This window comes from Gymnodraco acuticeps, unplaced genomic scaffold (genome assembly GCF_902827175.1).
Source record: "Gymnodraco acuticeps unplaced genomic scaffold, fGymAcu1.1, whole genome shotgun sequence".
Classification (NCBI taxonomy): domain Eukaryota; kingdom Metazoa; phylum Chordata; class Actinopteri; order Perciformes; family Bathydraconidae; genus Gymnodraco; species Gymnodraco acuticeps.
Genome location: NW_022991869.1, coordinates 13936 through 41648, shown reverse-complemented (window position 1 = coordinate 41648; position 27713 = coordinate 13936). Strand labels below are relative to the sequence as shown.

The 27713-nt window shown below is 41.7% G+C and overlaps 1 protein-coding gene and 1 long non-coding RNA gene across 2 annotated transcripts; both read left to right on the top strand.

Annotated features, from left to right (window-relative positions):
• The first annotated feature begins 7691 nt into the window (after positions 1 to 7691).
• Positions 7692 to 9679, top strand: LOC117535457. Its single transcript, XR_004567421.1, has 3 exons — positions 7692 to 8411; positions 8511 to 8553; positions 8694 to 9679. It is a non-coding gene; the product is annotated as an uncharacterized LOC117535457 (long non-coding RNA).
• Positions 9680 to 14569: 4890 nt separating this feature from the next.
• Positions 14570 to 20910, top strand: LOC117535458. The gene is made up of 2 exons (XM_034199914.1): positions 14570 to 14733; positions 15223 to 20910. Exons 1-2 carry the CDS (start codon positions 14607 to 14609, stop codon positions 18063 to 18065), a joined length of 2970 nt encoding a protein of 989 aa, XP_034055805.1. The 5' UTR covers positions 14570 to 14606; the 3' UTR covers positions 18066 to 20910.
• The last annotated feature ends 6803 nt before the right edge of the window (positions 20911 to 27713 follow it).

Genomic DNA, 27713 nt, shown 5'->3' with positions numbered 1-27713 from the left:
CCTGCCCTGTGTCTGACAGCAGTGAGTGGATCACTCGCCTCTGCCCATTCTTCCTCTCCAGGCCTGTGAGAAGCTGACCGTTGAGCGGCCCAGACCAAGCAAGGAAGCAGAGGCAGAACGTCCAAAAATATAACCCGACGTGGGCATTTATTCAACTTGAGCACAGGACACAGCCTCAATCCTGCTGTTCCTGTGCACACATCCTACCAGCCACAAGGATCTCACACACTACCAGCCTCCCAACAGACAGGGAAACAGAGCCTAAATACACACACTAATCAGCACAACAAGACACAGGTGAGGGGGGGAGGAGACAACACAGGACACCAGGTGCACACAATTACCCGGCCTGAAGCAGTGAGTCCATAGTGACGAAGTTACCTTCGTCACAAGGCCGAAGAAGAAGCTAGTGGGAGCATCCATCTCATTGGTGTTGAGGAACCGGGACCTGACCAGTGCACCCTGAACTTTAACGTCCAGCAGGTTGGCTAAAGCCATTTTTTTCTCTTTGAGGATTTCAATATATCATGCTGGGATGCTGGGATGCTGGATGCGGCTCTGCATGGTTGAGATTTAAAGATGCATTTTCTATACAATTCAAATCCCAACCCTTTTTGGGCCGGTGGGCTACTTTTGAAATGACCAGCTCACCGAGGTCTACCAACCAAAAATAAAATCTCAAATTGCAGGGGGCTGAATAATACGTTTTATTTATACATGTGATAACTACAGAAACAAATACATGAATACATCAAACTAAAATGGCATGTTAACCTCTCTCTATTTCTCTCTATCTCTGTTAAGAAACACATAACAAGCAGGCCAAGACTGTCCGGCATGGGCATGCCTTCAACTGGATGTCGGCCTGCAGCGACAACATCTCATCCTCCAGCGCAGACGGGTTCAGATGAAACACTGCTCCGATGTTTTGGGCCAGCGAATCAATATCATGGTCTTCACTAAATGGATAGCACATGAATGTGGCGATTGGCTCGAGCAAAGCGAAGTCTCGGAAGCGTTTCTCGAAGTCAGATGTAATGTTATTGACTTTCTCTGTGTAGCGCGCACTGTCAAGGAGCGCGCTGTCCTTCCCTTGCTTCTCCAGCTCAGAGCCGATGTTTTGGAAGTTGGCCAAATCTTTGCGCTGCAGCTTTGAACACAGCAGATGCAGTCTTCGTTTGAAGGCATTAACTGAGCTGATCATGTCAACCACAGTTCTGTCTTTCCCTTGTAGCTCCAAGTTCAGCTCATTTAACATGTGTGTAATGTCTGTTAAAAACGCCAAATCTAACAGCCACTCGTCATCTAGACGTGCGTACCCCGCGAGCTTGGTGCCATGGAGAAATGCCTTTATCTCCGGTAGAAGCACTCGAAATCTCTCGAGAAAATTGCCCCTACTCAGCCATCTTACGTCGGTGTGTAGTAAGAGGTCAGTGTGAACACAGTCGGCATCCTCCAGATATGCACGAAACAGCCGTCTTTGAAGAGGTCTTGCCCGAATAGAACAGGCCACTTTAAGTGACACATCCATTACCTCTTTCATGTTCAGCATTTTAGCACAAAGTGCATGCTGGTGTACGATGCAGGGATAATTCAGAAAGTCAGGGAATATGTCGTCCTCTCTGCATTTTGCGATGAAGCCATTACACCGGCCCACCATCGCAGGCGCACCATCCATTGTGATGGAACTCAACTTAGACATGGGGAGTTTAGTTTTGTCAACAAAGTTTTTAAACGTCCGAAAAATGTCCTCGCCCCGAGTGTGTTCCTTCATTGGCAGAATTGTCAGCAGCTCCTCTTTCGCCGTCATGTCTGTGAACACCATCAAGATAAAAACGCACAATTGTGCTGTATCGCTCACGTCAGTGGACTTGTCTAGTTGGAGTGAGAAACACTCGCAGTCTTCTATGTCCTTCCTGAGTTGCTGGGTCAAATCCTCAGCCATGACTTCACAGCGACGTGTGACTATGCTCCGTGATGATTGGACGGCCTTGATAGCGTTTACTATTTCTGTTTTGTTTGTGTAATCCCGAAACAAGGCGCCTGCTGCTTCTACGAAGGCTTCTTTCACCATCTCTCCATCTTGAAAGGATTTTTTGTGTTTGATTATAGCGTGACTCACTCGTAGAGATGCTTCAGTGGCTGCCTTTGCGGTGGATGTCGGCTTTAAGAAAAGTGACTGCTGTCCAGCTAATTGTAACTTAAGTTCCCTCACCTTTCTCTTTCTCAACTCGCTACTCGGAGGGAAGTCGCTGCTATGCCTTGTGAACACTCCGATAATGCCTCTCCACGTTACATTTCTTTGGCAGAGCGACGCTTGCTTTACAAATAAGGCAAATCACGTTTGAAAGTGACATCACAAACAAATATTCTTCCTCCCATTCTGGGTGGAAGTGGTTTGTCTTTAGCTTTTTGCTCGGTCCCGCACTCATTTTGTTATTTGTCTCTTGTTTACATTAATTTGAGTTTTCCCGCACTTGACTGATTTTGTATCGCTTTGCATTCTGGGTTAACAGACTGGAAAGCGATAGGTCGCTTTTTCTGTCAATCAAGTAAACTCCTGAATTAAGTGGCAGGGAGGCGGGATCAAAACCTGTTTTGTCTATTATAACAGAGCTTGATTTTTTTTTTTTAATGAATGACTCGCGGCAGAGTCCTGCATCAGGTCGGGTACTAATAATAATAATTTAGTTTAATGTTTAAATCCTCAGACCTCTCCCCCGCGGGACCGCGCATAATCGTAACCTCTGCAGCGCATCAATCTGCTGCTGTGCGCACCACATTCAAAATGGCTGAGTTGAAGCTCTCTAGCGGAGAAAACAGCATTTTCAATAACACTTCCTCAAGAGCGAAATCCAACGTCTGGGAGGCTTTTGGTTCCTAGATTGAGAAAATAACCAACATCCCACGCTTTTTGAGACAAATATGCAACTGCGTGTGTTAATAATTGCACGTTTTCACTGCTCATAGGCTATGCGGGTCGGGTCGGATTGCGGAACTAATTGGCAATATGTGCGGGTAATGGGGCGGGTTCGGTATTGCACGTCGCGGGTGCGGGGCGGGAGCGGGTCTTGAAAATCAGACCCGTGCAGGACTCTGACTCGCGGTCTACCAGCATTGTCCCCGCGGGCGACGTACTGGGCACCTCTGGTTTAAAACATCATTAACTTTGAGTAAAAACAGCTTCCTCACTGTACCGTTTGTTGGAGCATACACATTTATAAAAACAACTGTAAAAAGGTCAAACCGTGCTTTTATTAAAAGCAACCTCCCATTGATAAAGTGCTCGACCTCCAGAGAGACAGGATTAAAAGACTTGGAGAGGAGGAAGCCCACCCCCCACTGAGAGAGGTGTTGTGGCTTAAGATGACTTCCCCCTCCCACTCCCTCCTCCAGTCCGTCTCATTAAAAACGTCGCTGTGCGTCTCTTGTAAAAAGAGGACATCGACGATTTTTGCAGTCTGAAATATTAAAGCCCTCTTTCTTTCCTCTCTGGCTCCATTTACATTTAAACTTCCCACTCTAAAAGTATCCATTGCGAGTGAGATATTAAAAGCAAAAATAAAAACAAATAAATTAAACACAGACATTGAGTTTTTAAAATCACCGCTGCCCAATTGCTTCCTGCTTTAGTTACAATTATTTTTAGTCTGTAAATGTCCAGCTCATTTAATTTCAAACCTTTATTTATGCAGGTGAATCCCATTGAGATCATTGATCTCTTTTTCAAGGGCTGCAAGTAGACATAACAGAACAGAAAAACAAAAAGGACATCATACAGCATATTTACAGCGACTACAGTTTACATAGCAAGTAACATTTACAGGTTCCAACAGCTTCCGATTGAGTAGCATCCAACCGGGCTTTAAAAACATTTAGTGGCACCAGATTGTTCAGTTTCCATTTAATTTGCAGACTATTCCAAGACAGAGGAGCTGCACATCTAAAAGCTGTCTTCCCTAAGACAGTCCTAGCAGTTGGCACATTTAATAAAACCACAGCATGCGATCTCAGGCAGTAGCCACTTACAATTCTCCGTGAGATCAGGGAGCAGATATAAGATGGAAGTTTCCCTAACATGGCTTTGTATATAAAAATGTACCAGTGACTAAGCCTCCGTACAGTTAGTGAAAGCAAACCAGCCCTTGCATACAGGGTACAGTGATGCGTTAATGCTTTACAGTTTGTCACACATCTCAGTGCGCTGTGATACGCAGCATCTAACTTGTTCAGGCAATGGGCAGGTGCATTCATATAGACCAGATCACCAGAGTCCAGCACAGGTCAAAAGGTCACAGAGCCTTTTCCTGGCCTCCAGCGAGAAACAGGACTTGTTCCTGTAGAAGAAACCTAGCCTAACCCTCAGCTTTTTAAGCAGGTTATTGACATGAAGTTTAAAAGTGAGACAATCATCAAGCCAGATACCAAGGTATTTGTAACTGGTAACCATTTCAAGTTTTATTCCTTGCATAGTTACAATATCTACAACAGGCTCTGGTGTCTTTTTAGCTTTAGAAAATAGCATTACCTTGGTTTTCTCAACATTTAAAAGAAGCTTTAATTCAGAGAGCTGAGTCTGAATGATGTTAAAAACAGCCTGTAATTTAACACCAGCCTCCTGAATGGAGGGACCTGCACAGAACATCACGGTATCATCCGCATAGAAATGTAAAGTAGCTTCATCCACATTTTCACCTAAACTGTTGATATGGAGAATAAAAGTGGACCTAAAACAGAACCTTGAGGAACACCATTAGCAATGTTTAACCACTCAGAAGACAGCCCATCAAAGTGAACACATTGGGACCTTTCAGAGAGGTAGTTCACAAACCACCCACTGCATGGCTGGATATGCCGATACTGGCTTGCCTCTGCTTTAAAATGCGATGATCGACGGTATCAAACGCTTTGGACAGGTCAATAAATAGAGCTGCACAACTCTGCTTATTATCTAAAATACTCGCCACATCATTCACCACTTTCATTGTGGCAGTGATGGTGCTGTGTTGCTTTCTGAAGCCTGACTGATGTTTAGACAGGATGTCATTGTTACATAAAAACACCTTTACCTGTTCACTCACTAAGCGTTCGAGCACCTTAGCCAGAACTGACAACTTAGAGATGGGTCTATAATTATTTAATAAGGTGGCCTCCCCTCCTTTTAGCAAAGGCAGGACATAAGCTGACTTCCATACTTTTGGAATTGCATTAGTGCTGAGGGAGAGGTTAAAAAGAGTAGTGAGAGGAGGAGCAATAAAATCTGCAGCTATCTTTAAAAAGAAAGGCTCTACGTTGTCCGGGCCGGCCGGTTTCTTAGGATCTAACTTGGTTAAGGCTTCACGAACAACATCAACAGTAAAAGGAGTCAAACTGAAAGGGTTTTCCAACACACGTTTTTCAGAGTCACAGATTGGGGTGTTCACAGAAGCAGAGTTAGAAACAGAATGAAACAGAGAGCCACAGGACACAAAATGCTCATTAAAACAATTTAGCATAGTGGCCCTGTCCGATATAGAGCCAGATGCTGTGGTGAGGCACGGAGGTAGCTCATTACGGATATCACCGGTGGATAACGATTTAATGGCTTTCCAACATTTCCTAGGATTATTTAGGTTTTCTGTGGTAACTGACAGATAGTACTTTGACTTTGCACTTTTGACATGTGAAGTGAAGCTATTTCTTAGCTGCCTAAAACGCAGCCATTTTACCTCTGAGCCTGATCTCCTAGCCTTTGCCCAGGACTTGTTTCTCTCATGAAGGAGACTAGACAGCTCAGCAGAAAACCAAGGATTGTCTCGTCCCTTCACTCTAAAAGTACGCAGGGGTGCATGTCTATCTATAATTTCCATAATACCAAGATAAATATAAGACCATGTAGTTTCTACATCAGCACAGATCATGAACAAAACCCTGCTCCACAAAATGTTTTTTGTCTCTCTTAATGATAATGTGAGGTTTAACCTTTTGGACCTTAGTGTCCCTAATTGTGGCTACAACACAGTGGTCACTCAGATCATTTGCAAATACTCCCACAGATGAGTATTTATGGGGAACATTAGTTAAAATGAGATCAATTAGGGAGGATTTATTTGGGAACTTAATGTTTGGGCGAGTAGGACTGTCAACAATCTGAGTAACATTTAATGAGATACAAAGGTTTTTAAAATCCTCTGACACTGCAGTTAACCAGTCCCAGTTGTAGTCTAGTTGAGATAAAAGATTTACCAACGAAGACAAGGAGTCCTTGACAGTTGAGGGGGGTCTGTAACATCCCACCACCATGACCTGTTGACCCTTTGCTACTTCGATATTTAAGGCTAAAAATTCTAGTTGTTTACTAATAGATTTGGAAACCATCTTGGTTACACAAAACTTATTTTTCACATAAATGGCAACGCCACCACCTTTTTTAGGTCGGTCGGTACGATATACACTATAACCATTTAAGGAGATGTCAGAGGCCAAAATAGATTTATTTAGCCACGTTTCTGATAAGACAATGACATCAGCCCTTTCTGCAGGTCTCCCTTGAAAAAGAGATCTATGATCTCAATGGGACCAATCTGGATAAATAAAGGTTACAAACAAACAATCAGCGTCAGTCAAGCTCGCCCAAATGCGGACAAAATCTAGTTTAGGTAACAGACTGCGCACATTTAAGTGAATGAAACCCAGCCCAGACCTAGCTTTAAAATCAGCAGGAGTAGCTATCTGACTACGGACCCTGGGCGGACCAGGGTTAGGTTGTACATTTCCTGATAGCAATAACAACAAGAAAACCAGGCATCTTTTCCTCTTAATCGATACACATACATTGTCATCTACTTTAGAAACACCAGCAAAGTCTGTGAAAGTGTGATTAGAGCTCAAGAAGCAGTCCTGAAGAACCATCATAGCAGGCAAGTGAAAAAGACAAACATATTTTGTCGAACAGATTGTCTGTGACAAGGCAACCGGTAATTATTTGTGTAACACATCCGAACCTTTGCAGGGAATGCCCACTGCGGGTGGCAGAACATACACTCAAAAAAATGATTCAAGCCCTTCTTAGACTTGACACATTAAAAATGGTTTCACTTTACTTAAATATTTTTATTTAAGAAATAAACCTAAGTATAGTTCATTAGTGTAACACAAATTACATTAATCAATTCACTTATTAAATGTATTTAAGACAGAGCAACTCAAAATGAATTGTTTTCATTGGGGACCGCCCCTTTGCACACCCCCTTTGCGTATGCGCAACATCCGTTCTGTCATTTGCCGCCTTTTGTCTAACACTGACTGTGGAAACTGACTGGGGAAACTGACGGTGGAAAGTCTATTATTTGGTAAGTATTTGTTTTTTCTAGTAGTTTAGAATGTTCCCTGTTTCCAAGTAATGCCTTTTCATAATATCGACAAGAATATTTGAAACCACCGTGTTATATTTTGCTCCGTTTTTAGTTGGGTCTAAACAGCAAGCTAGCTAGCTTGCTAGATATGGTTAGCATTGAATACTGGATAGTAGAGATCATTAGATTATATTACATTAGATTTAACGTTATTGTCATTGAACACAGTACACCGAAATTCAGTTTAAGTTCAACCAAAAAATGCAACGAGTAATTAAAGTGCATGAGGTAACGCGGCAAGCTAGCTAGCCAGATAACTGGTTTGTTAGCTAGCTTGCTAGATACGGTTAGCATTGGATACTGGATAATGGAGATCATTAGATTATATTACATTCGATTTAATGTTATTGTCATTGAACACAGTACACCGAAATTCAGTTTAAATTCAACCAAAAAATGCAAAGAGTAATTAAAGTGCATGAGGCAAGCTAGCTAGCCAAATAACTGGTTTGTTAGCTAGCTTGCTAGATACGGTTAGCATTGGATACTGGATAATGGAGATCATTAGATTATATTACATTCGATTTAACGTTATTGTCATTGAACACAGTACACCGAAATTCAGTTTAAATTCAACCAAAAAATGCAAAGAGTAATTCAAGTGAATGAGGTAACAGTATAGGAGGCAGAGCCTGCATGCAAGGGCTGCCATTTTCTATCATAAAGCTCAGCAGGTGTGTCCATCTCTCTCCTGGCCTTAGTGCAGGCAGGCAGAGGAGGACAGGCGGAGCCACTCGTTTCTGTAGGAGTTCAGTTGAGTTTAGTTTTTTACTGCCAAATATTTAATATAAATAATGAGATAATATATATGTGAATCTTGTATGGGTTACTTCACTCACAAGCAGGCACCCAGAGTTGTGCAGAAACGTTTTTTGGGTTGTGCAATCTTAGGCAATTATGTGTTTTCTGTGAAAATTCAAATATATAAGCATTTTAATCACACCTCTAAAATATATTTGTTGTCTTTTGCAGTTTGATCAGCATTAACAAGCACCTTGGGGAAACCTCTTATTTATGGTAAGTACACGGCTACTTTCACAATACTTGCACAAGCTGATCTGTGACATTGTCAGTTGTTCAGTGTCAATTGCTAATTCTATTTATTCTCTTTTTCAGGTTATGCATGTGGCAAACACTGCAGTTTGGAACTAGCTAGCAGGTATTTGTTGTTAAAACATTTCCAGCAGACACATGCACATTTAAGGGGCAGTTAAACTGTAAAAACATTTTTATGTTCATCTTTGATATAATCCTAATGTGTTTCTTTCTTGTTATTCTTTCACCTTGTTTCTGCTCTAGATTAAAAGGTGTTCCATAACGGCAGGTCGGGCGCTTCTGCGCATCATCTTTGCCGACCAGTCTGACTCTAGAAAACTGACCCTGGATTCGGGAATCCCAGCAACAGTTGAAGAACTGCACACATTTGTCAAGACATCTCTTCAATTGAAAGAGGACTTCCGTCTGCAATACATGGATGTTGACTTTAACGAGTTCATGAATCTTACATCAGTGTCTGAAATTCAGGATAAAAGCACACTGAAAGTAATTTACTCTCCTATATTGTCAAATATTGAGCCCTCCATCACTTAGTACACAGTTGACTCATTTGATAAGACCTCAATTACTGGAAGCTCAGAGTCTCTAATCCCTGCATCATCAATAGCCTCATGCTGCAGTGATGATATGGTGTATACGTCAACCCCGCATCCATCCCCTGAAGCTCAGGCCTCACAATTGTTATCCTGGCCCACAGTTTTTGTGGTTCCTAAGCTCACCTACGAGGCTGAATTTGAGCTTCATCTACAGAATGCAGAGTTTGAGACAACTGGTACATACTTCCAGCCTGGCCTAAAGCTGAAAGGAGTCATTCTTGATGGCCTAGCCCAAGAAATGATCAAATTCACAAAATATCCAAAAGACTATCAGTGTGAAGAGGTAGCTGCAGCGTTGACGAGGGCCCACCCTTGTTTGGGGCAGCTAGGATCCAAGATAGGATTTGGGGGGTGGAAACAGTCTCTTAAGTACAAAATGCAAAACTATCGTACAAAGCTTGGCCGTCTTGGACATCCTGAAATCCTTGTGAACTCCTTAAAGCACAAGAAAACAGGCCAAGGCAAAGCTGCAGCAAACATAAAAAAAACAAGAAAAGCTGAAATAAACTACATTCCTCTGCACCCAAAAGGCGAAACCACAGAAAGCTTGGAGAACGAGAGAATTGCCTTATTGTCAGAACTGAAAAAGCGTGACAATGAAGTGGTGATAAAAGCAAAAATGGAAAAAACCTTCTCCCAGACGCCTTGAGATTGTGGAGCAAAGGCCTTTGATAGGGGACTTCAAATGCAGATGGCCTGCTCTGTTTCAGCAGAGTGAAGTAAGTAAATATTTGTATTTGTTGACAGTCTTTTATTATTATCCTTTGTGATTCATGTCTACATCCTTGCATGGTTGTGATTCTAATAAACAAGTAACAATTGGTTGTATTGTGCTTGTTAATAATATTTTTAAGGTGAATGCGGAGTTTTTGAGGATCACAACATCACCACTTCAATCAAAGTTCATGTGGCAGCTGGACCACTTCTCAGACAAGCTCTTGAAGATCTTCAAGATCAAAGGAGGAGTGAAGGGGCACAAAATCAAGGAAGCCCTTGCAATATCAGATTTGGTTAGTATAAATGCAGAGAACCTCATTTTTCACTGTATTGTTTTTGTCCATGCTCATATGAACACATTTAAGAAATTGTCTGCTTTTATAGTGTTTTTAAGGCAATAGCTTATTGTGGAAATGTAGGGGTAAGGAGTCCTGCTTAGGGACACACACGACAGATACAGCCCTCTACTTTGTAGACCTGCTCTGTTGCACATGCATTGTGCTTAATTGTCTTTGATTTATCGCCCCTGCTTTAGTTTGAAAACATCCACATCAAGAGGGGGTGCATCCTGCGAAGCATCGCGATCTACCTCAACGAGGATCCAGACTCTTTTTTTAAGGACTATCAGGTATGTTTATCACAATATGTTTTCAATGTAGTGGTTAACAGTGTTACCCACAATTATAACCACCATTACTTACATTTATAATAAGAAAATTCTATGGCACACAACCCTATCCCTGCTTACATCTAAATATCTTATCACATATCATAAATACATGCAGAAATAAATAAATGTATACATTAATATAGGAATGAATATATGTAAGAATGAATAAATACAGAAATAAAAAAAATAATAATAAATAGATACAGAAGTAATTTCATCGGGCAAGTGTTAAAATAAATATAGAAAAAAGTGAATTAATACATTTATACAGATATAAATACATCTATAAATTAACATAGGAATACAATTGATAAATACAAATGTGAATTAAAACATGAATATATCTGGAAATAAATACAAATAATAAATGAATGCTGAAATAAATATTTACATTTATATATAAATACATCTATAAATGAATAAATAAATATGGACATGAATACATATGTAAGAACTTATAAATAATTGAATAAATACATAAATAAAATAATAAATAAATGCTGAAATACAGAAATATATTAATCAATAGATTCATGTTTAAAAAGGTATGTGAATGCAGCAATTACTAAATTGTTAAAGGAATAATTACATAATCACATAAATCAAGGAAATAAATTATTAAATAATAAATAATCAAATACATATCAAAATAAGTAGGTAAATGCATAATTAACTACAGGAATAACAACAAATTACATGATTAAGTAGGGATGTAAACAAATAACTTAATACCTGAATTAATAAATAAGATAAAGTTGATAATCAAACAGAACATACAGGAATATATCTTTATAATTTATTTATGTAAACATTTTCTTACAAGCTTAATTTAGTTCTGTGTTGGAGGTCCTAACCTTCTCTGGTATCACTCAGGACATTTTTGTCCAAATTGGTAATTTTTCACATCAGATTTGGCTATAATGATTTTGTGTTTTTTCTAGATACTTTTTGGAATTTCAATTTTTCTAATCGGTCTCGAATACACTGTGTACAAATTACCCTAATTGTCCATTTAAAAAATGTTCCCACACTTCCCAAAAAGTGTGGGGGAAAAATATTTAAATATAATATTGTTATCATATCATTTTATCATTCAAGTTTTTGAAAGTGGACATTTTTATCCTGAGTGGCCAGATTGGGTAGTACATTTGAGTGATACCAGAGGGTTAGTCTAAAACTGTTTTGATCAATGAGGAGAGCCACATAAGTAAATCTGCTTCTATAAAATGTAGTAATTCAGGTTTTAGTTAACACATGTGTTGTATGCTTGTGTCTTTGTTCAGGCCACTGCCTCTGAAGATGCCAAGAGGGACATGGCAAACACAGTCATGGGCATATACACACTTCAAAGAGATGTGGATGGGCAGCAAGAGGACGTGGGAATTGTCATCGAAGGCAATATAGTCATGGACAACTTGGGCAGCGTGATTGTGGGGTTTGTCATGCTATTGGGACTTATTTATGCCCTGGATTTGAGCTTTCCGGACAACCTCAAACACACCTTCGAGTTCATGCAGAAGGTAGTGATGAATCTGGATGGGCACAAGCTGAATGGTAAAATCGAAAGTCTGAAGATCAAGTTGTTCGATTGAAATGTGAAAAAGAAGTGACTCATGAGTTCATTGTTGTCATTTTATTCACGAGTTTCCTAATCAGAGCAGATTGAGCCGTTATATCAATCATTTGTGCTTTTCTGTATTTGTTTGTTTCAACACACTGTAACACTATTTCCATATGTTGGTGTTTGCAGTGCACTCTTCATGTTATGTGTTATTGTCCTGTTAGAAGAGCAGTGCATACCCCTGTTATATTGTATTCATTGTATTTGGCAAAGGGAGATTTGTAAGTTAATTATAGGAGTTCCATTTCTCTGCCATTTTAAAAATGGTATTATCTTTCAGAAATGTTTTTCATCTTTCAGTGTGAATTCATTCATTTTAAAACACTATTGAATGGAGGATTGTTTTGAATAATGTGAATTTAAAAATAAAAAAAACTAAACCATGTTTTCTATCATGTGTAACACATTTTTATTAAATTATATTTAACCTCATTATTTCATTTTCAATTAATTAAATAGGATTTAGGTGGACTAGCATTATCTAAATTCATAAAGGTAATGTTATCATTTTACTTAAACTCTATTTGAAAAATTTGAGTTGGACTAACTCATTTACATTATACTGCATGGATGCCATTAGTTTGAGTTTGTGCCACATATATTTATTGGATGGAAAACCTGCCAACAATAAAATTGAGTTAATCCAATGAGTTATTTCTTTGAGTGTACCTGAATCCAGTAGACTTCTCAAGATGACTAGAGATCTTCTCATAGTCCAAAACAGTTAACAGGCACAGCAGAATCACGATATGGGCCATTTTCCCAGACCAGCACACAGTATCCGCGATGTTCCCGGAGCAAAATCCTCCTTAGGACAGCAGCAAAGGACCGGTGAAAGCAGCAGCGTGGAAGCGCTCTGGTCTCTCCGTGGTATCCCCGGAGCAGGCCTCTGCAACAGCAGAACCAAGACAGGTGGAAAGCAGGTCCCAGCCGTGGTAAAATCCTCCTCCGCACAGCAGCACTTGCCCGGTGGAAGCAGGCTCCAGCCACTCCGTCTCTCCGCGACGTCTCCGGGGTAAAATCCTCAGCACAGCCGTACTCTACAAGTGGGAGCAGGCCTCCGCAGATCGCAGACACCAGACAGGTGGAAAGCAGGCTGCAGCAGGAGGGGGGCACCGTCTCTCCGCTCCGTCTCTCCGCTCCGTCTCTCCGTCTCTCCCGCTCCGTCTCTCCGTCTCTCCCGCTCCGTCTCCGGGGGAAAATTCACCTCAGCACAGCTGACCCTGACATTCTCTGCTTCCTTTACCTCACTCTCTACTTTACTGCTTTTTGCAACGGTTGATAAATCTTTTTTATTTCTCCTGCGTTTAGTAGCAGTCTTTTTTTTATTTATCATTTCTGCTGCCACCTCCTCTTCCTCCATCTCAGCAACCTCCACCTGCTCACCCCATGTGTTCTTCTCCTCTCCTGTTTTTTCCATGTGTGTTTCACTATCCTCCTCCTGTGTTTTACTGACTTCACCTGTCTCTACATTTTCTTTTGCCAAATAACCTTGTGGTTCATTGAATATTTCAGGTTTTTTTTCACAATTTGTATTTGTTTTTTAACCTTTTTTCTCCCATCTTCACACAAAACCACCACCTCATTTTCCTGGACACAATCACCCACACCCTGTGCAACACCACCACACCACAAGCCGGGTACAGCAGCAGAACCACACTGTGTAGCGCACCCTCACCCACTCCGCGTCCGAGATATCACATCGCGCGCCACCGCCGACTGCTCAGGAGCAGCGTTGCTGTCAGCAGCAGCGGCCGCCTCCGGAGGGGGACCCCTCAACAGTTACCACCGCATTGGCCGCGCCAGCGGCCGCCACCGTGGGAGACACCCCTCCCTCAGCAGCAGCCACCTGCTGCTCCATTACAACCGGCACCTCGGCCGCTGGCGCGGCAGTCCGCCTCGGCACAGCCACGGGCGGTTTCAGCGCAATGGACGGCCCTTGCACAGCCGGTGGTCCCGGCGCAGCCGCGGGTGGTCCTGGCGCAGCAGCGGCGGACGGCCCAGCCTGCGGGTCATCCGGACCAGGCGGAGCCGGATCCCCGCGCCTCAGACAGGCATTCACGGTGTGCCCCTCCTCCCCGCAACCAAAATACTTCATAACTGATGATGTTGCGAAATAATCATCTACTTTAACGTAAAAACTGAGGTTAAGCTCCGCATTCCGATTGTTCAGTATCATATACACTTGTCTGCGGTGAGACACTACGTGTTTCACTAACTGAGACTTACATCCAGACAGCATAGTTTTCACTGGAGAAACAAGTTTCCCGTGTCTGGACAGTTCTCTACTGAGGAACTCATCAGTTATGAAGGGAGGGACATTGGAAAGTACCACTTTGGTTGCGGGTAGCATCAGCGGCTGTACCTGTACCTGTACAAACATTTCTCTCACCGTGATGCCCGTCTCGATGACGCGGTTCACCTTCTGATCCAGAAAGATCACCACTGCGCTGTTCATCCGCGCCAGGGACTTAATGCTGCTGTGCCCAACCTTCTCTCCCACAGCCAGCCCGATCTCCTCCACAGTGCATGGGAAGCCGGCTGAGATTTGAATGCCGTGCTTCCGCGTGAGTTTGTCAAACTCCCCATTTACCATGGCGTCAGACGCTGGCCGGCGAGACACAGGCAGGAGAAGAAGCCGACTAAACACCCCACAAACACCACCAAAAAGCACGAAAAGTAAAGCAAATCAAACTACCACCAATAAACTATATTAAATTAACACCCATTACACAAAAATAAACTGAAAATATAACACAAAAGTCTTGCTCTTCTCTTTCACTCACACTCCAAAAATGAAGAAGACGACATTTTAATACATTTCAGTTGACACACACACAGTCCAAGTATATAGGTGCACATGAACATGCATTTTTTTAAACAAAAGACAGAGTACGAATAGACACAGTTGAACACATCTATTTTGGAAAGGTCCAGAGCAGAGAGGCAGCCTATCGGTGCTGGTGCCACGCAGCAGTTGGGGGTTCACGGCTCCAGATTAAGAAGCCCTCTTAATTTTAACAACCTGTAGAAGAACATATCCAGGTGTTTCCTGCTGACAGGAATGCATTCTACTTTTTGTTGTTGTTATGTCTTTCCCCAAAAGTTAGTGTGTATTAACATCTAATCTGTTTCTAGCTTGATTTTTGCTTATTTCTTCTTTTGCAGGAATGACTTTGTGGGACCGTGAGGATCTTAAAAAGAATATTGAAGAAAGACCACAGAGCTACAATGAGTTTGATTTAGTTGCATCTGAATCAATTGAGGACAAATCTTCAGCACTAAATGTTGAAGCATCACTGAAGGCAAGTTTCTTGTGTGGACTGGTAAAGGTTGAAGGATCAGCCAAATACCTGAACGATACTAAAACTTCCAAAGATCATGCCAGAGTAACACTGAATTACAAAACTACCACAAAGGTCCAAGAACTGTCCATGAATCATCTTGGGAGAGGCAAAGTTAAGCATCCATATGTCTTTGATCAAGGAATAGCAACACATGTAGTCACAGGTATCCTTTATGGGGCAAAAGCCTTCTTAGTCTTTGACCGTGAGGTGTCTGTCAACGAGAACCATCGAGACATTCAGGGCAACTTGAAAATTAAGATCAAGAACATTCCCTCCCTGTCAATAGAGGGCGAAGGCTCGCTGAAAATAGAAGCCGAGGACAAAGTAAATGATAAGAAACTGTCCTGCAGATTCTTTGGAGACTTTTTCATTCAGAAACCTCCGACATCCTTTCAGGAGGCAGTAGAGGTGTACCAAAGTCTGCCAAAGCTGCTGGGAGCCAACGGGGAAAACGCAGTACCAGTGAAGGTCTGGCTGTTGCCTCTGACATGTTTAGATTCTACTGCCGCTAAACTTGTCCGTCAGATAAGTATAGGATTAGCTGAAGAATGTCAGAGTGTCCTGGAGGACTTCAGTGACCTGGAAATGAGGTTCAACGATGCACTGAGAACCAAAACTGCACAGCAGTTCCCACAGATTGGAAACAAACTCAAAACCTTTAAACAGAGGTGCTCTCAGTTCAAACTGGAATTCCAACAAACCCTGGCAAAGAAACTTCCATCAATCCGAGGAGGAGGAGAAGAAGAAGCTGTGCTCGCAGAGGAACTGAGGAAGACATGTTCTTCGCCTTTCAACAGCAAGGACCTGAACGAGTGGATGGACTGTAAGGAGAGAGAAATCTACACCGTGATGTCTCTGACCGACATGATGACAAACACCAAGATCATCTCATCTCAAATAGACCTGTACAAAGAAAGCTTCAAAGCAGAGCAGGCTGTGTGTTTCGTCTTCACCTCGCTGGGAAGAGATGAACCGTACCTCTCAACTTTATCAAACTACCTGAAACAAACACCCAAACCAGACGATGCCCAAGATCCACACCCTCCAGATCAATGGTACAAGTCAAGAAGAGAGATGGGAGCAATGCGGCATAAAGCAAAGCTCTTCAGTGATTTTGCAGAGGCCAACAAGGAGAACAAGAACATCACATTTCTGACGGTGGGTTTAACAAACGAGACACAGAAAGGTGCCAGCATCTACCTTTACACAGACGGCCTTTCTGTCAATGAGAACTTTGAGCCGCCTTCAAAGCCTGCAGCAGTAACAGGAAGTGATATAAACCACAACAGTGTGACGCTGAAGATTTCTCCACCCAGATTTGGAGCAGAGGACATCATCTCCTACTCTGTTGAGTACTGTGTCAGAGGAGAGGACGGCTGGAAACAAGAGACAGCATCCAGAGCTGAAGAAGTCACAGTGAGCGGCCTGAGTCCTAACACAGAGTACAGGTTCAGATGCAGGGCAGAGACACCAGTAGGTGCTGGGCCAGCCAATGAAGTCAGTGGATCCATTCAAACCTTACCCTGCAGCCCTCCTGGAGAACTCCACGTTGAATCTACCTCAGGTGAGATATCAGTCAGCTGGGAGAAACCTGCTGAGCTCGGACAAGATGTCCACGATTTGAGCTACATCGTGGAGTACGCCAAACCAGACCAACAGGGGAAAGAGGAAGATCTCCACTGGGAGCAAATGATGGCGGGAGCTGAGAAGGCGATCATTTCAGGACTTCAGCCAGAGACAGAATACGCTGTCAGGGTCAGGTGTGATTGTGGTGCAGCTGGAAGAAGCAAAGAAAGCATCGCTGTTAATGTCCGCACAACTAAACGTGCACATCTCACAGAATCCCTCAAAAGTAAAAGCAAGAGGATCAACTCTGAATCTCCCTCAGTTTACAAACTGCCTCTGACAGAAGAAGACATGGACGTTGAAGGATGCCGGAGGTACAACTTTGGCAAGGAAAGCATGAAGCAAAATTGTAAAATATTGCTTCTTGGAACAACTGGATCTGGAAATTCCACTCTGATCAATGGACTCATCAACTACATTGTTGGTGTAGAGTGGGAGGACGATTTCAGATTCAAGTTAGTTGACGAGGATCAGTCGAGATCTCAAGCTGAGAGCCAGACCTCTGAAGTCACTGTGTACAAAATCAACCACCAAGAGGGCTTTAAAACCCCTTTCTCTCTGACCGTTGTGGATTATCCTGGCTTTGGAGATAAACGCACAAAAAGCGAGGAGGAGATCACAGAACCGCTAAGGAATCTCTTCTCTTTAGAGCGTAGCGTCAGTGAAATTGACGCTGTGTGTTTTGTAGTTCCAAATGATTTAGCTCAGATGGATCAAAGTAATACATCGCTGTTTTATTCTCTGTACAAAATACTTCACAGCAGTATTACAGATAAAATCCAGGTTCTGGTGACATTCGCAGACGACCACCGCCCACCAGTTCTAGATGCGATCAGAGCTTTAAAACTCCCATGTTCCCAAACGGAATCTGGGCTGCCAGTTTACTTTAAATTCAATCATTCTGCATTGTTTGCACAGAACCAATCATCGGCTGCGGGTTACTCTGGTAGGGATGAGGAAAATGGAGGCTCTGGTCAGATGGAGAGGTTCTTTGTTGCTTTACATAAGTTAACAACCAAAAGATCTCAGAGAAAGTAAGCAGCTCCAGAACACAACTGAGAGTACGGTTAGCCAAGCTTGAGGAGATAAAATAAACACAACTTAAACTGCATGAAGCGGAGATCGGCGAAAATGAGAATTATAAGATTTGAAGTCGTTGTCACAAGGCCTGTTCGAGAAGATATATCTGGTTCTGGAATTTAAATCAACAACTGTCAGGACTCCAATGACATTTTAGTGGACAGTGTCTATTTGATCCCATTGCACTACAATATTGTTTATCTGCATCATTGGCAGATGTGCAATCTCTGTGGTAAAATCACACACCAAAATGTTAACCAGAAGTATAGATGGGAGTTTAGGGAGTTTAGAGAAAAACAATCATTGGATTGAAAAGAAAAGTACTTGAAGGCTTTAAAGGCTAAGGGAACTGTTCAGAAATCGAGCGACCAACTGAAGGCTGAATATCAGCGTCTTCAGACTTGTAATGGCAAATTAATGTGTTCCCATGTCCTATTTCCGTTTGCCATTATAACTCAGGTTTGGGTAATCGTACGCAGACACAAACACAATGATTCTCCAGTCGGCAGATGCAGTTTAGTTGAGGTTCATTAAGAGTTTCACAATACCAATGTTGTGGTGATGAATGAGTTGTATGGGTTGTGATAGAAACTTCTGAAGCAATGGAGACGAGGCTCAGAGAGACACGAGGAGAGCAGGAACTTTGATGACAAACAACTGATGGTTTATTTGGAGCTTCGGCCGGAGAATTCACAAGACATGTCGTGTGCCACGAGGTGAAACAGCTGCTGCCAAACCAATTCTGAAGATCTCTCCATGTATTTAGCTAGTTCAGAGAGAATAATCAACTTTGTGCATAACAAGATAAAATCATAACAACTCTATCAGCTGACGCCAACAGGCAGGAATATGAAGACAAAACACTGAGAGCACCCAAGGTTGTGCTCAGCGAGGGCAAACTGATAAACTGGGTCAAAGTTCTGGGCCTTGGAAAATATTTCCCCAACATGGGTGTTTCTGCCGGGTCTGTAGTTCTGGTGTCTGAGGCGTCTGAAGCTAATCACCGCCACCAAGTGTTCAAAAATGATATTGCATTTTAAATACAAAACTGTCTTTCCACACACACATAAAATGGCTCATACAAGACTAAAGTGGTTAAATGAATGCAGAGGCTGCTGAGTGTCTGAACAGACAAGGAGAGATTGCACCGAAGCCAAATCCTCTCTCCACTCCAGAGCACATTGACCTGCTGATTGAGGGAGAGAAATCTGAGGCCAAGCCAGGCTGGAAGCAACGAGTCCAGTACCTGATAGAGGTGAGAGGACAAGCAGAGCTCATGGGTAAAGTAGGCAGAGAAGAAAACCTGCTTGATAGTGAAGAATATTTAACTGAGGGCATCAAGACCAGCTCCAACTAAGACCAAGACAAGAGCTGAACATGATTTCAAAGAAGAGACGTGTAAATACACAATCAAACAAGACAGGATGGTGAGTGATACTGATCAAGAGTCCTTGATGGCCAACACAACCAAGTTACCATGACACAAATGTTCATGGGTCATTTATTTTTATTTTCTGTTCTTACAAAGTTATTGTTTAACTGTTTTTTAAAACATTAAGGATTACATTTTTCAAAGCAAGATGGTTGGTCTTGAAGAAATGCTGAAGGAGAGCCGAGAGAAGCTCCTCCAGAGTCCAAAGGGATCACAAATCCTTTGGATCAAAACCAAACCAAGACCAAACAGATGCCAGCAAGACCAAGAGGAGATCTATCAACGAACTGGAAGACGTCTGTGTTTTCATATCTGAGAGGATCTCACCAGCCCTGGGACCCATCTACTTCCTGTTTGGCATGTGTGTTGCTATGGACCAGGGGGAGCTGCTGCCCCGTGTGAGGCGGTTTGGATCAGCGGTTCTTTAGGAATATGAGAGAACCCGGTCCACCCAGCGCTGAGGTGGAATGCAGTTCAAAGTGAAATGTTGGACTCCTTCCTTCACGACTCTACTCTTTACTCTTCTGCATCGGGTACCTTTACATTTATTACTATAGCTTCATTTTGATTATACTTTACATACTTTGACCTATGTGACGTTTTGAATGCAGGGCTTCTACTTGTAACAGTATCTAAACAATGTGGTATCATAACGTTAACCAATGTAAAGAATCTGAATACTTCTTCCGTCACTGATACAACACATGAAGTCCAAATAGACCCGCACTTAGAGCTCTAGTGTTAATCAATGAGTTATAAAGCTTTATTGTTCTCCTGCTCAAACATCTTCCTGCAGGAGCAATCTGCATGTTCTGTTGGACAGGAAGTCAAATGTACCATGTGATGAAATGTGAAAGTGTGATTGTTTTGAGCAGAAATCATTAACGTCCTGACACCATTACCACCAATGTAAAAGATTAAACCTGCAAGTTTATTAAAAGTTTATTTTCTATTATGATCATTTACAAATATCAGATTATTGCTAAATGTTTTTTCTGCTCTTCATGTTATTTTCTTTGAGATTTGTAACTCTACGTGACTTTTGTTAATGTTGATTGTATTGCTGAGTGTCCTGAAATGATACGTGGCTCCTGCTGGATGATAGAGACGTTTCTAAACGTTAAACAATAACTCAGACTAATGGAACGTTTATTTTAATCAGAACAACCGATATGAGAATAAGGAGATTAAAGAAGATCAACAGCTGAAGGGAAAAAGAATAACTTTTAAATCTTGTATTTTTCACATAAAGTTTGAATTTATTTCCATTGTAATCGGTTTACTCTGTTGTTGTTTTAACGGGTTATCAGCTTCCTGCTTAGTTTAACATTTTTACTATTAGTTTAATATTCTTTGAGTTTTAAAACATTATACCTGATACTGATGTGTATTGATTAACATTTACTGACAGATGGAGAAATCATTCATTAACAATAAATAAATGTCATTTTGTCTCAAATGTTTCTGGCCTTCTTTATCTCCTCGTTTCAAAGCCTCTAAAACATTTATACTGAATACTGAAGTTCAGTTTAGAGGTACTTGTACTTTACTTGAGTATTTCCATGTTACTTTAAATGTTACCTCTTCAAGTTAGATTTCAGAAAATCTCTAAATCTCCATGTAATCACTGAAGAAGAACATGATTAGACTGATTGCAGAGTCATTAAAATGAGCAGAACATAATGTTGATCTCCAACAGTGTGTCTGACCCTGCAGTGTAAATGTTCCCTCACTTTAGATCTGAGAATGTATTGAAGGGTAGCCCCTTGAGATGGAGCCTCTCATTTCGAGGGTCCTAAAACATAAATACACAAATTATAATAAATACATCTGGTTTAAAGGAATAAATGTAATATTAACCTATCTTTAATATTATAATTTTACATGTTATAAAGATGCAAACAACTACAATATATTATTATGCTTTTGGTTATTATTATTTAATAACTTCCTTTTGGAGGTTTCAATAACTTCCTGTTGGAGGGTTTGATAACTTCCTGTTGGAGGGTTTGATAACTTCCTGTTGGAGGGTTTAATAACTTCCTGTTGGAGGGTTTAATAACTTCCTGTTGGAGGGTTTAATAACTTCCTTTTGGAGGTTTCAATAACTTCCTGTTGGAGGGTTTGATAACTTCCTGTTGGAGGGTTTAATAACTTCCTGTTGGAGGGTTTAATAACTTCCTGTTGGAGGGTTTAATAACTTCCTTTTGGAGGTTTCAATAACTTCCTGTTGGAGGGTTTGATAACTTCCTGTTGGAGGGTTTGATAACTTCCTGTTGGAGGGTTTGATAACTTCCTGTTGGAGGGTTTAATAACTTCCTGTTGGAGGGTTTAATAACTTCCTTTTGGAGGTTTCAATAACTTCCTGTTGGAGGGTTTGATAACTTCCTGTTGGAGGGTTTAATAACTTCCTGTTGGAGGGTTTAATAACTTCCTTTTGGAGGGATGATAACTTCCTGTTGGAGGGTTTGATAACTTCCGGTTGGAGGGTTTAATACAGCGGTGCAGGGATGACATATTTACGGGTTCCCTCGACAAAAAAGCAATGGGATTTCTCCATAGGATTTTAGCTCAAAATAAGGTGTGTGGAAAACGAACCTGTTTGATAAATGCACGTTTTGTTCAGTCCGATAATCTCCACATGTCTACCCTACTTTTATAATTTTCGAATCATAAATCTAATGGCCAGAAGCAAAGTCTTTACAATGTGCTGTTGGAAATGACATTCCAAAGGCTTCATTCAAACTCAATACCGTAAATACCTGGGTACCAAAGTGCTTTACCTGATAGAACACGTTCCACACGGAGCAGAAACCATCCGGCAGGGCCTTTTGCTGCAAATCTCCTCACTCTCCACTGTTTTCCAGTAGATCTATACTTCTGTCCAATAAAGCAGAAATGCCCCGATAAACCATATTTAAAAAGTTCAAAACAATAACTTGCTTTTGGCATTGAAATGGATTAGAATCTCACAATTTTCCTGGATTTCAGGAAGGCCAGGAAGTCGTTCCCTTCAAGTCCACAACCAGTCATAGAAGTTCAAATGCAAAGCCTGAACGATGACAAGAAAGGGAGACTTACATTTTACAAGATAATTAATACCAGAGCAGTGTGTACATACTGTACGTTTCATTTTTTAGCAGCAAAGTAACATTACCCAAAGTATATGTTGGACCCAACTCATGTACAGTATGTTTTGCATCTCTTCAACAATAGGTAGATTAACACACATTCGTAAAAATAAGTTTACACCAGCATCAAACCCCTCTTTGTATTAAGCTAGCTGCCACAGAAAGCACAGCTTAACATGCCAACCTTTGGTAGAGTGAGCTAACGTTAGCTAACTTCATGTTCAACACCAAACCTCTAACGTTCATTACATGGACAATTTTAAACAAAAATGAACTCTCTCAACTTGTAAGATGACGATAGTTAAGTGAACTCACCCTTAAATAACTACATCACGTTTTTCAGGGGAAACAAACTGCAGAAAACGTTAGCTGCTAACTGTTGTTAGCTAAGACAGCTAGCTCTTGTTAAGGGAAGTAACAATAGCCTCCTAGCAAACTTAAGGTTAAAGTTAACATTGTAACGTTGTGAGAAAGCAAAACGAACCTTCGAGAAAGCTTTTACTCTCAGACTGGGGGAAATTGTGTAGCGTTGTTTACCAATGGAAGGACTTTTAGCTGTTTCCCAGTAGAGAGAGCTGTCAGAGCAGTTCCTCTCAGAAGAGCAGCTGCTGGGCACTCCCGACCGTTAGCGCCAGTTAAAACCATGTTTTATACCGCTTTGTTCCAAACACTGCTGTCTCGCCGTTCCTCTGTGTCCTGTGTTTTTTCATCACAAACGGACGTCGCTTCACGTGACGCTCCGAGGAAAGCACGTCCCATTGCTCTTAAAACGAATTTCCCTGCTTCTTCTCCCTTATTGTGGTTTCCTTGCGTCTCTCCATGCTTCCCTGGTGGGAGGGACGTTTTTAAGAAGTGAGACGCAGCTCGGGACAGTGGCGGTTCTAGACCAATGTGACTGGGAGAGCCAGGCTGGGGCCAGTTATTTTCTGAGGGGGTCAGAATAAATAAGCTAGAGAATGCAATTCCTGAAGAAATTGCTAGTGAGAATGCTTTATGCTGAACATCTGATGCTAAACTGCTATGCTGAAATGTAATGTGTAAGAAGAAAGTGAAGAATTTAGATTGAACACTGGGGGCTTGAATGTGTGATGAGAGAAGAAAACAAAGTAAAAAGGCTTGGAAAAGCAGCAGAATATTTGAACTGCAAACTTTTGAACTAACTTGATGGTGAATGATCTGTCGCCATGCCAACGGCATATGATGACATCCCATAATACGCTTAGATGCGTTGATGGCTACATGATCGTTACCAAACCTGTGAAGTTTTGGGCCATTTGGAGCATTTTCACTGAAGTTATGAGAAAACCGTGTTTCATGGCGGGCATTGTGTTGCCATGGCAATGGTATGTCCCGTTAGCACACATGTGAAGTTTGAGCACTTTTTGAACATTTTCATAGGAGTTATAGCGACATCATGTTTTATGGGGAGGGATGCGTTTCCATAGAAACGGCATGTGGTGAGATCTCAGATTTGGCGTAGAGCTGTCGAGGCATGGACTGGTGGTATGCAAGTGAAGATTGGGGGACGATTTCACCGTGTCCATTGGACTTACATCGACATCGTGTTTCATGGCGAGTGGTATGTCGCCATGGCAACGGCATTTGATGACACCCCATAATACGCTTAGATGCGTTGATGGCTGCATCGTTACCAAACCTGTGAAGTTTTGGGCCATTTGGAGCATTTTCACTGAAGTTATGAGAAAAACGTGTTTCATGGCGAGCATTGTGTTGCCATGGCAACGGCATTTGAAGAAATCTCAAAACTGTCCCGTAGATGTCTTCACGGCTGGACTGTTAGCACACATGTGAAGTTTGAGCACTTTTTGAACATTTTCATAGGAGTTAATGTATAGCGACATCGTCTTTTATTTCCCATGGAAACGGCATATGATGACACCCCATAATTGACGTAGAGCTGTTGAGGGCAGGACCATTAACCATTATCTGAAGTCTGCTTTTCTGAGCATGTCAGTTGGAGTTATGACATCATCGTGTTCCATGACACAGGTGTTTATATTTGAGCTAACGAGGTGTCCAGAGATCACAGGTTTCCATTGTTCTGAATGAGAGATGAACCTCTTACATGTGAACGTTTTGTGGAAGAACCGTAACAGATTTCAAAGCAAGAATCAATATCAGCCTGAAATTACAATGGGCTTTAATGGAGACATGTTGAAAGTTGTTGTCACTTCATGCCCTCAAGAGGCATTTTGTTTAATTATTTTTTGCTTAATTATTTGTCAGTTTTCAAGCTACGAGATGTTTTCCTAAGTTTGTCATGAAAAATTGTGTCACAGGAATGTAGGGTTTGGGAATTATGGCAGTTTTTTTTTAAAATATGAAGGCAAATGTCAAGCTGTCCTACACTCTAGCTGGGACATCACTGTTACGACTGTCGCCTTCCTGGTCGTCTTTATTGTGTTAATCTGTGTTGTATGTAAATGAGCTGTGCGGTTGCCCTGACGTGATTGGCTGCCATCTCCTGGTCCGCCTCCTGAAGATTGTGAATGGAACACACCGGGCCCGACGCACTCCAACCGCAGCGCACAGCCGGCGCACACCTGCTGGAGATGACTACAAAGCCTGGGGACAATTATCACTCTGGAGGCTCTGACATGTGGACAGACGCCTCTCGCTACTTGCTCTTAGAGAATTCTGTTAACTGTGGTAAAACTTGTTTGTATTAGTAGTGTGTCTAGAGTAGCTTAGTTAGTGTTTAGAGTAGCTTAGGATTTTGTGACTGTTGCCTTTAGTTTAGCTGTGTTTTTGTACAGACTCATTGTGTTAGTTGTATCACTTTTAAAGTGAGGTTTTGTTTCGTTCCTTATTTAGTGTATTAGTATTTATTTTCCTTGTATGCAATTAGACTCCTTTTTAGAGACCTCCTTTTGTTTGGTTATTTATCAACCTGTGCCCTTTTGGCCTTTTTGTTTGTTCCAGGCTGCATGCCTGCCATTTTGTTTACCCTGCTATCTAAAATAAACCCCTTATGATTATACCAATTCCAACTGGTGTGTGTTGTTTTCCTCTACCCCTAGAGGGGGACGTATCATACTTGGGGGCTCGTCCAGCATAAATAACATAATTCCTGGGGTTATAGGTGGTTTTTTATAGCTGGAAACCATTTGGTAAGGTTTGTAAGCAGTTCATCTGAATATGGCAATTTTCAATTTTGAGTTTTTCTTAGTCTGTCCGTCCTATGAGCAGCTGGACCGGTGTCGTAAGGACGATTTGAATGAGATAGCGCATCATTTCAGTCTCGCGTTGAGTAAGCAATTGTTAAAAAAAGAGTTGAAGGCTTTGGTAGTGGATGAGTTGGTGAAAAGGGGGTTACTTATACTGGCTGCACCAGCTGAGCTCACTGTGTCCAATGTCCTATCTGAAGAGATGTTAAGTCAGAGGCATGAGGCGGAGTGTTCGTTTGCTACAGGAAGGGGTGGTGACAGTGAGGGCGGTGGGCAGTTTAAAGCACTGTTCATGCCGCCTCGCTGCAATCCATCGTCTCCTGGCAGTTCGGACTCTGAGGAAGGGAGTGATCGAGAGGTCCGTCTCACATGTCTCCAGTTAGAGGCAAAGGACAGGGAGCAAGACAGGCAGTTTCAGTTCCAGTTGGAAATAAGAAAGCTTGAAATCGACAAGGAAGTCCGGATGTGTCAGCTGGAGTTAGACTCCGAGCTGCGCGCATCCGGTGCTGTTGGTAATGCCGGAGGAAGCTTCCCACTTCCTTCTCATCCCACTGCTTTCAATGTAGTCAAAAATATTTCGTTAGTGCCACTTTTCCATGAGACTGAAGTGGATGCGTATTTTGGTGCTTTTGAGCGCATTGCTACAGCGTTGCGGTGGCCGGCTGAGGCCTGGGCTCTGTTAGTCCAGTGCAAACTTTATGGGAGAGCTCAGTGTGGAGGAAACTTCTGTGTAGCAATGCAGAGGGAGTCACCGACTCATGAAGGAGACACGGGACGAGCAGGATCTTTGATGTCAAACACTGATATTTAATACAAGTATCGGCCGGAGAAATTCACATCACAAGTCACAGCAGCCAGAGATTCTGACTGCACGGGTGGTTTGCCACATCACATCTGACCAGCCTCTCTCTGATAGACCTTTTAACTAGTTTACAGAGAGTTAATTCACATATTGGGGGATGGTGTGTAAACACTGGGAACACTGCAGATATCCCCGATATCTGGAAATACTCAATCACCTGTCTGGGGAGCTTAGAAAGCCAGCGTTCTCACAGTCGTAAAACCCTCTGTGACCGATAATAAAACTGAGAATAACATCACATGATTTCATTATCACATTCCTTACGGGAGATAACAGACTTTGGGTTGGTCGTAAATGTCAACAGGCAGAAAGGTTAAATATCAAAAGTAAAGACAGAATTATTCTCGAACAGTCTACTCTTTTATCATTTATGATAACCTTAAAACATTAGTCTAATAATAATTTGATCAATACCTAAATCAATAGGCGCCTTCAGATTTGAGTGTGGTCTCACCGTACATCAATTACATCACAAAGTAGAATAAGATTGAAACATTCAACCACAATGATTGATACAGACAATCATACTGGAAAATCCTCTCTCATCAGTGTTTGATCATCTTTTGTCAGAAGCACAATAATGAACACAATAATATGTTTTAACATTTAACCATTAGTTGATCTCACTTATCAAACTATAAAATCAAAACCAGCTTGCAGTTTAAAGATTTACTTTAAGGCAATCACTAGTCAAATGCATTTAAAAATCAGGATCATAAGAGATCCAGCTAAAAAATGCACAGTTAAGGTATACAATTCACAGTGGTGATTCGATCAATTTGTAATCTGCAAAGTTACAGTGTCCTCAATATTACTTTACGTTTACTTCATTACGCTTTAATCAAGAGTAAGGCACTCAGTCTTAATAAAATCAATACATTCATTTTAATCAAGTACATTTGTTCAAAATCTGAAAAGGAAAAGTCAGACATTTATCATGTAGTGTAACAACCTGAAAGGGAAAAAACCAAAATATATTTTCTTTAATCTGAG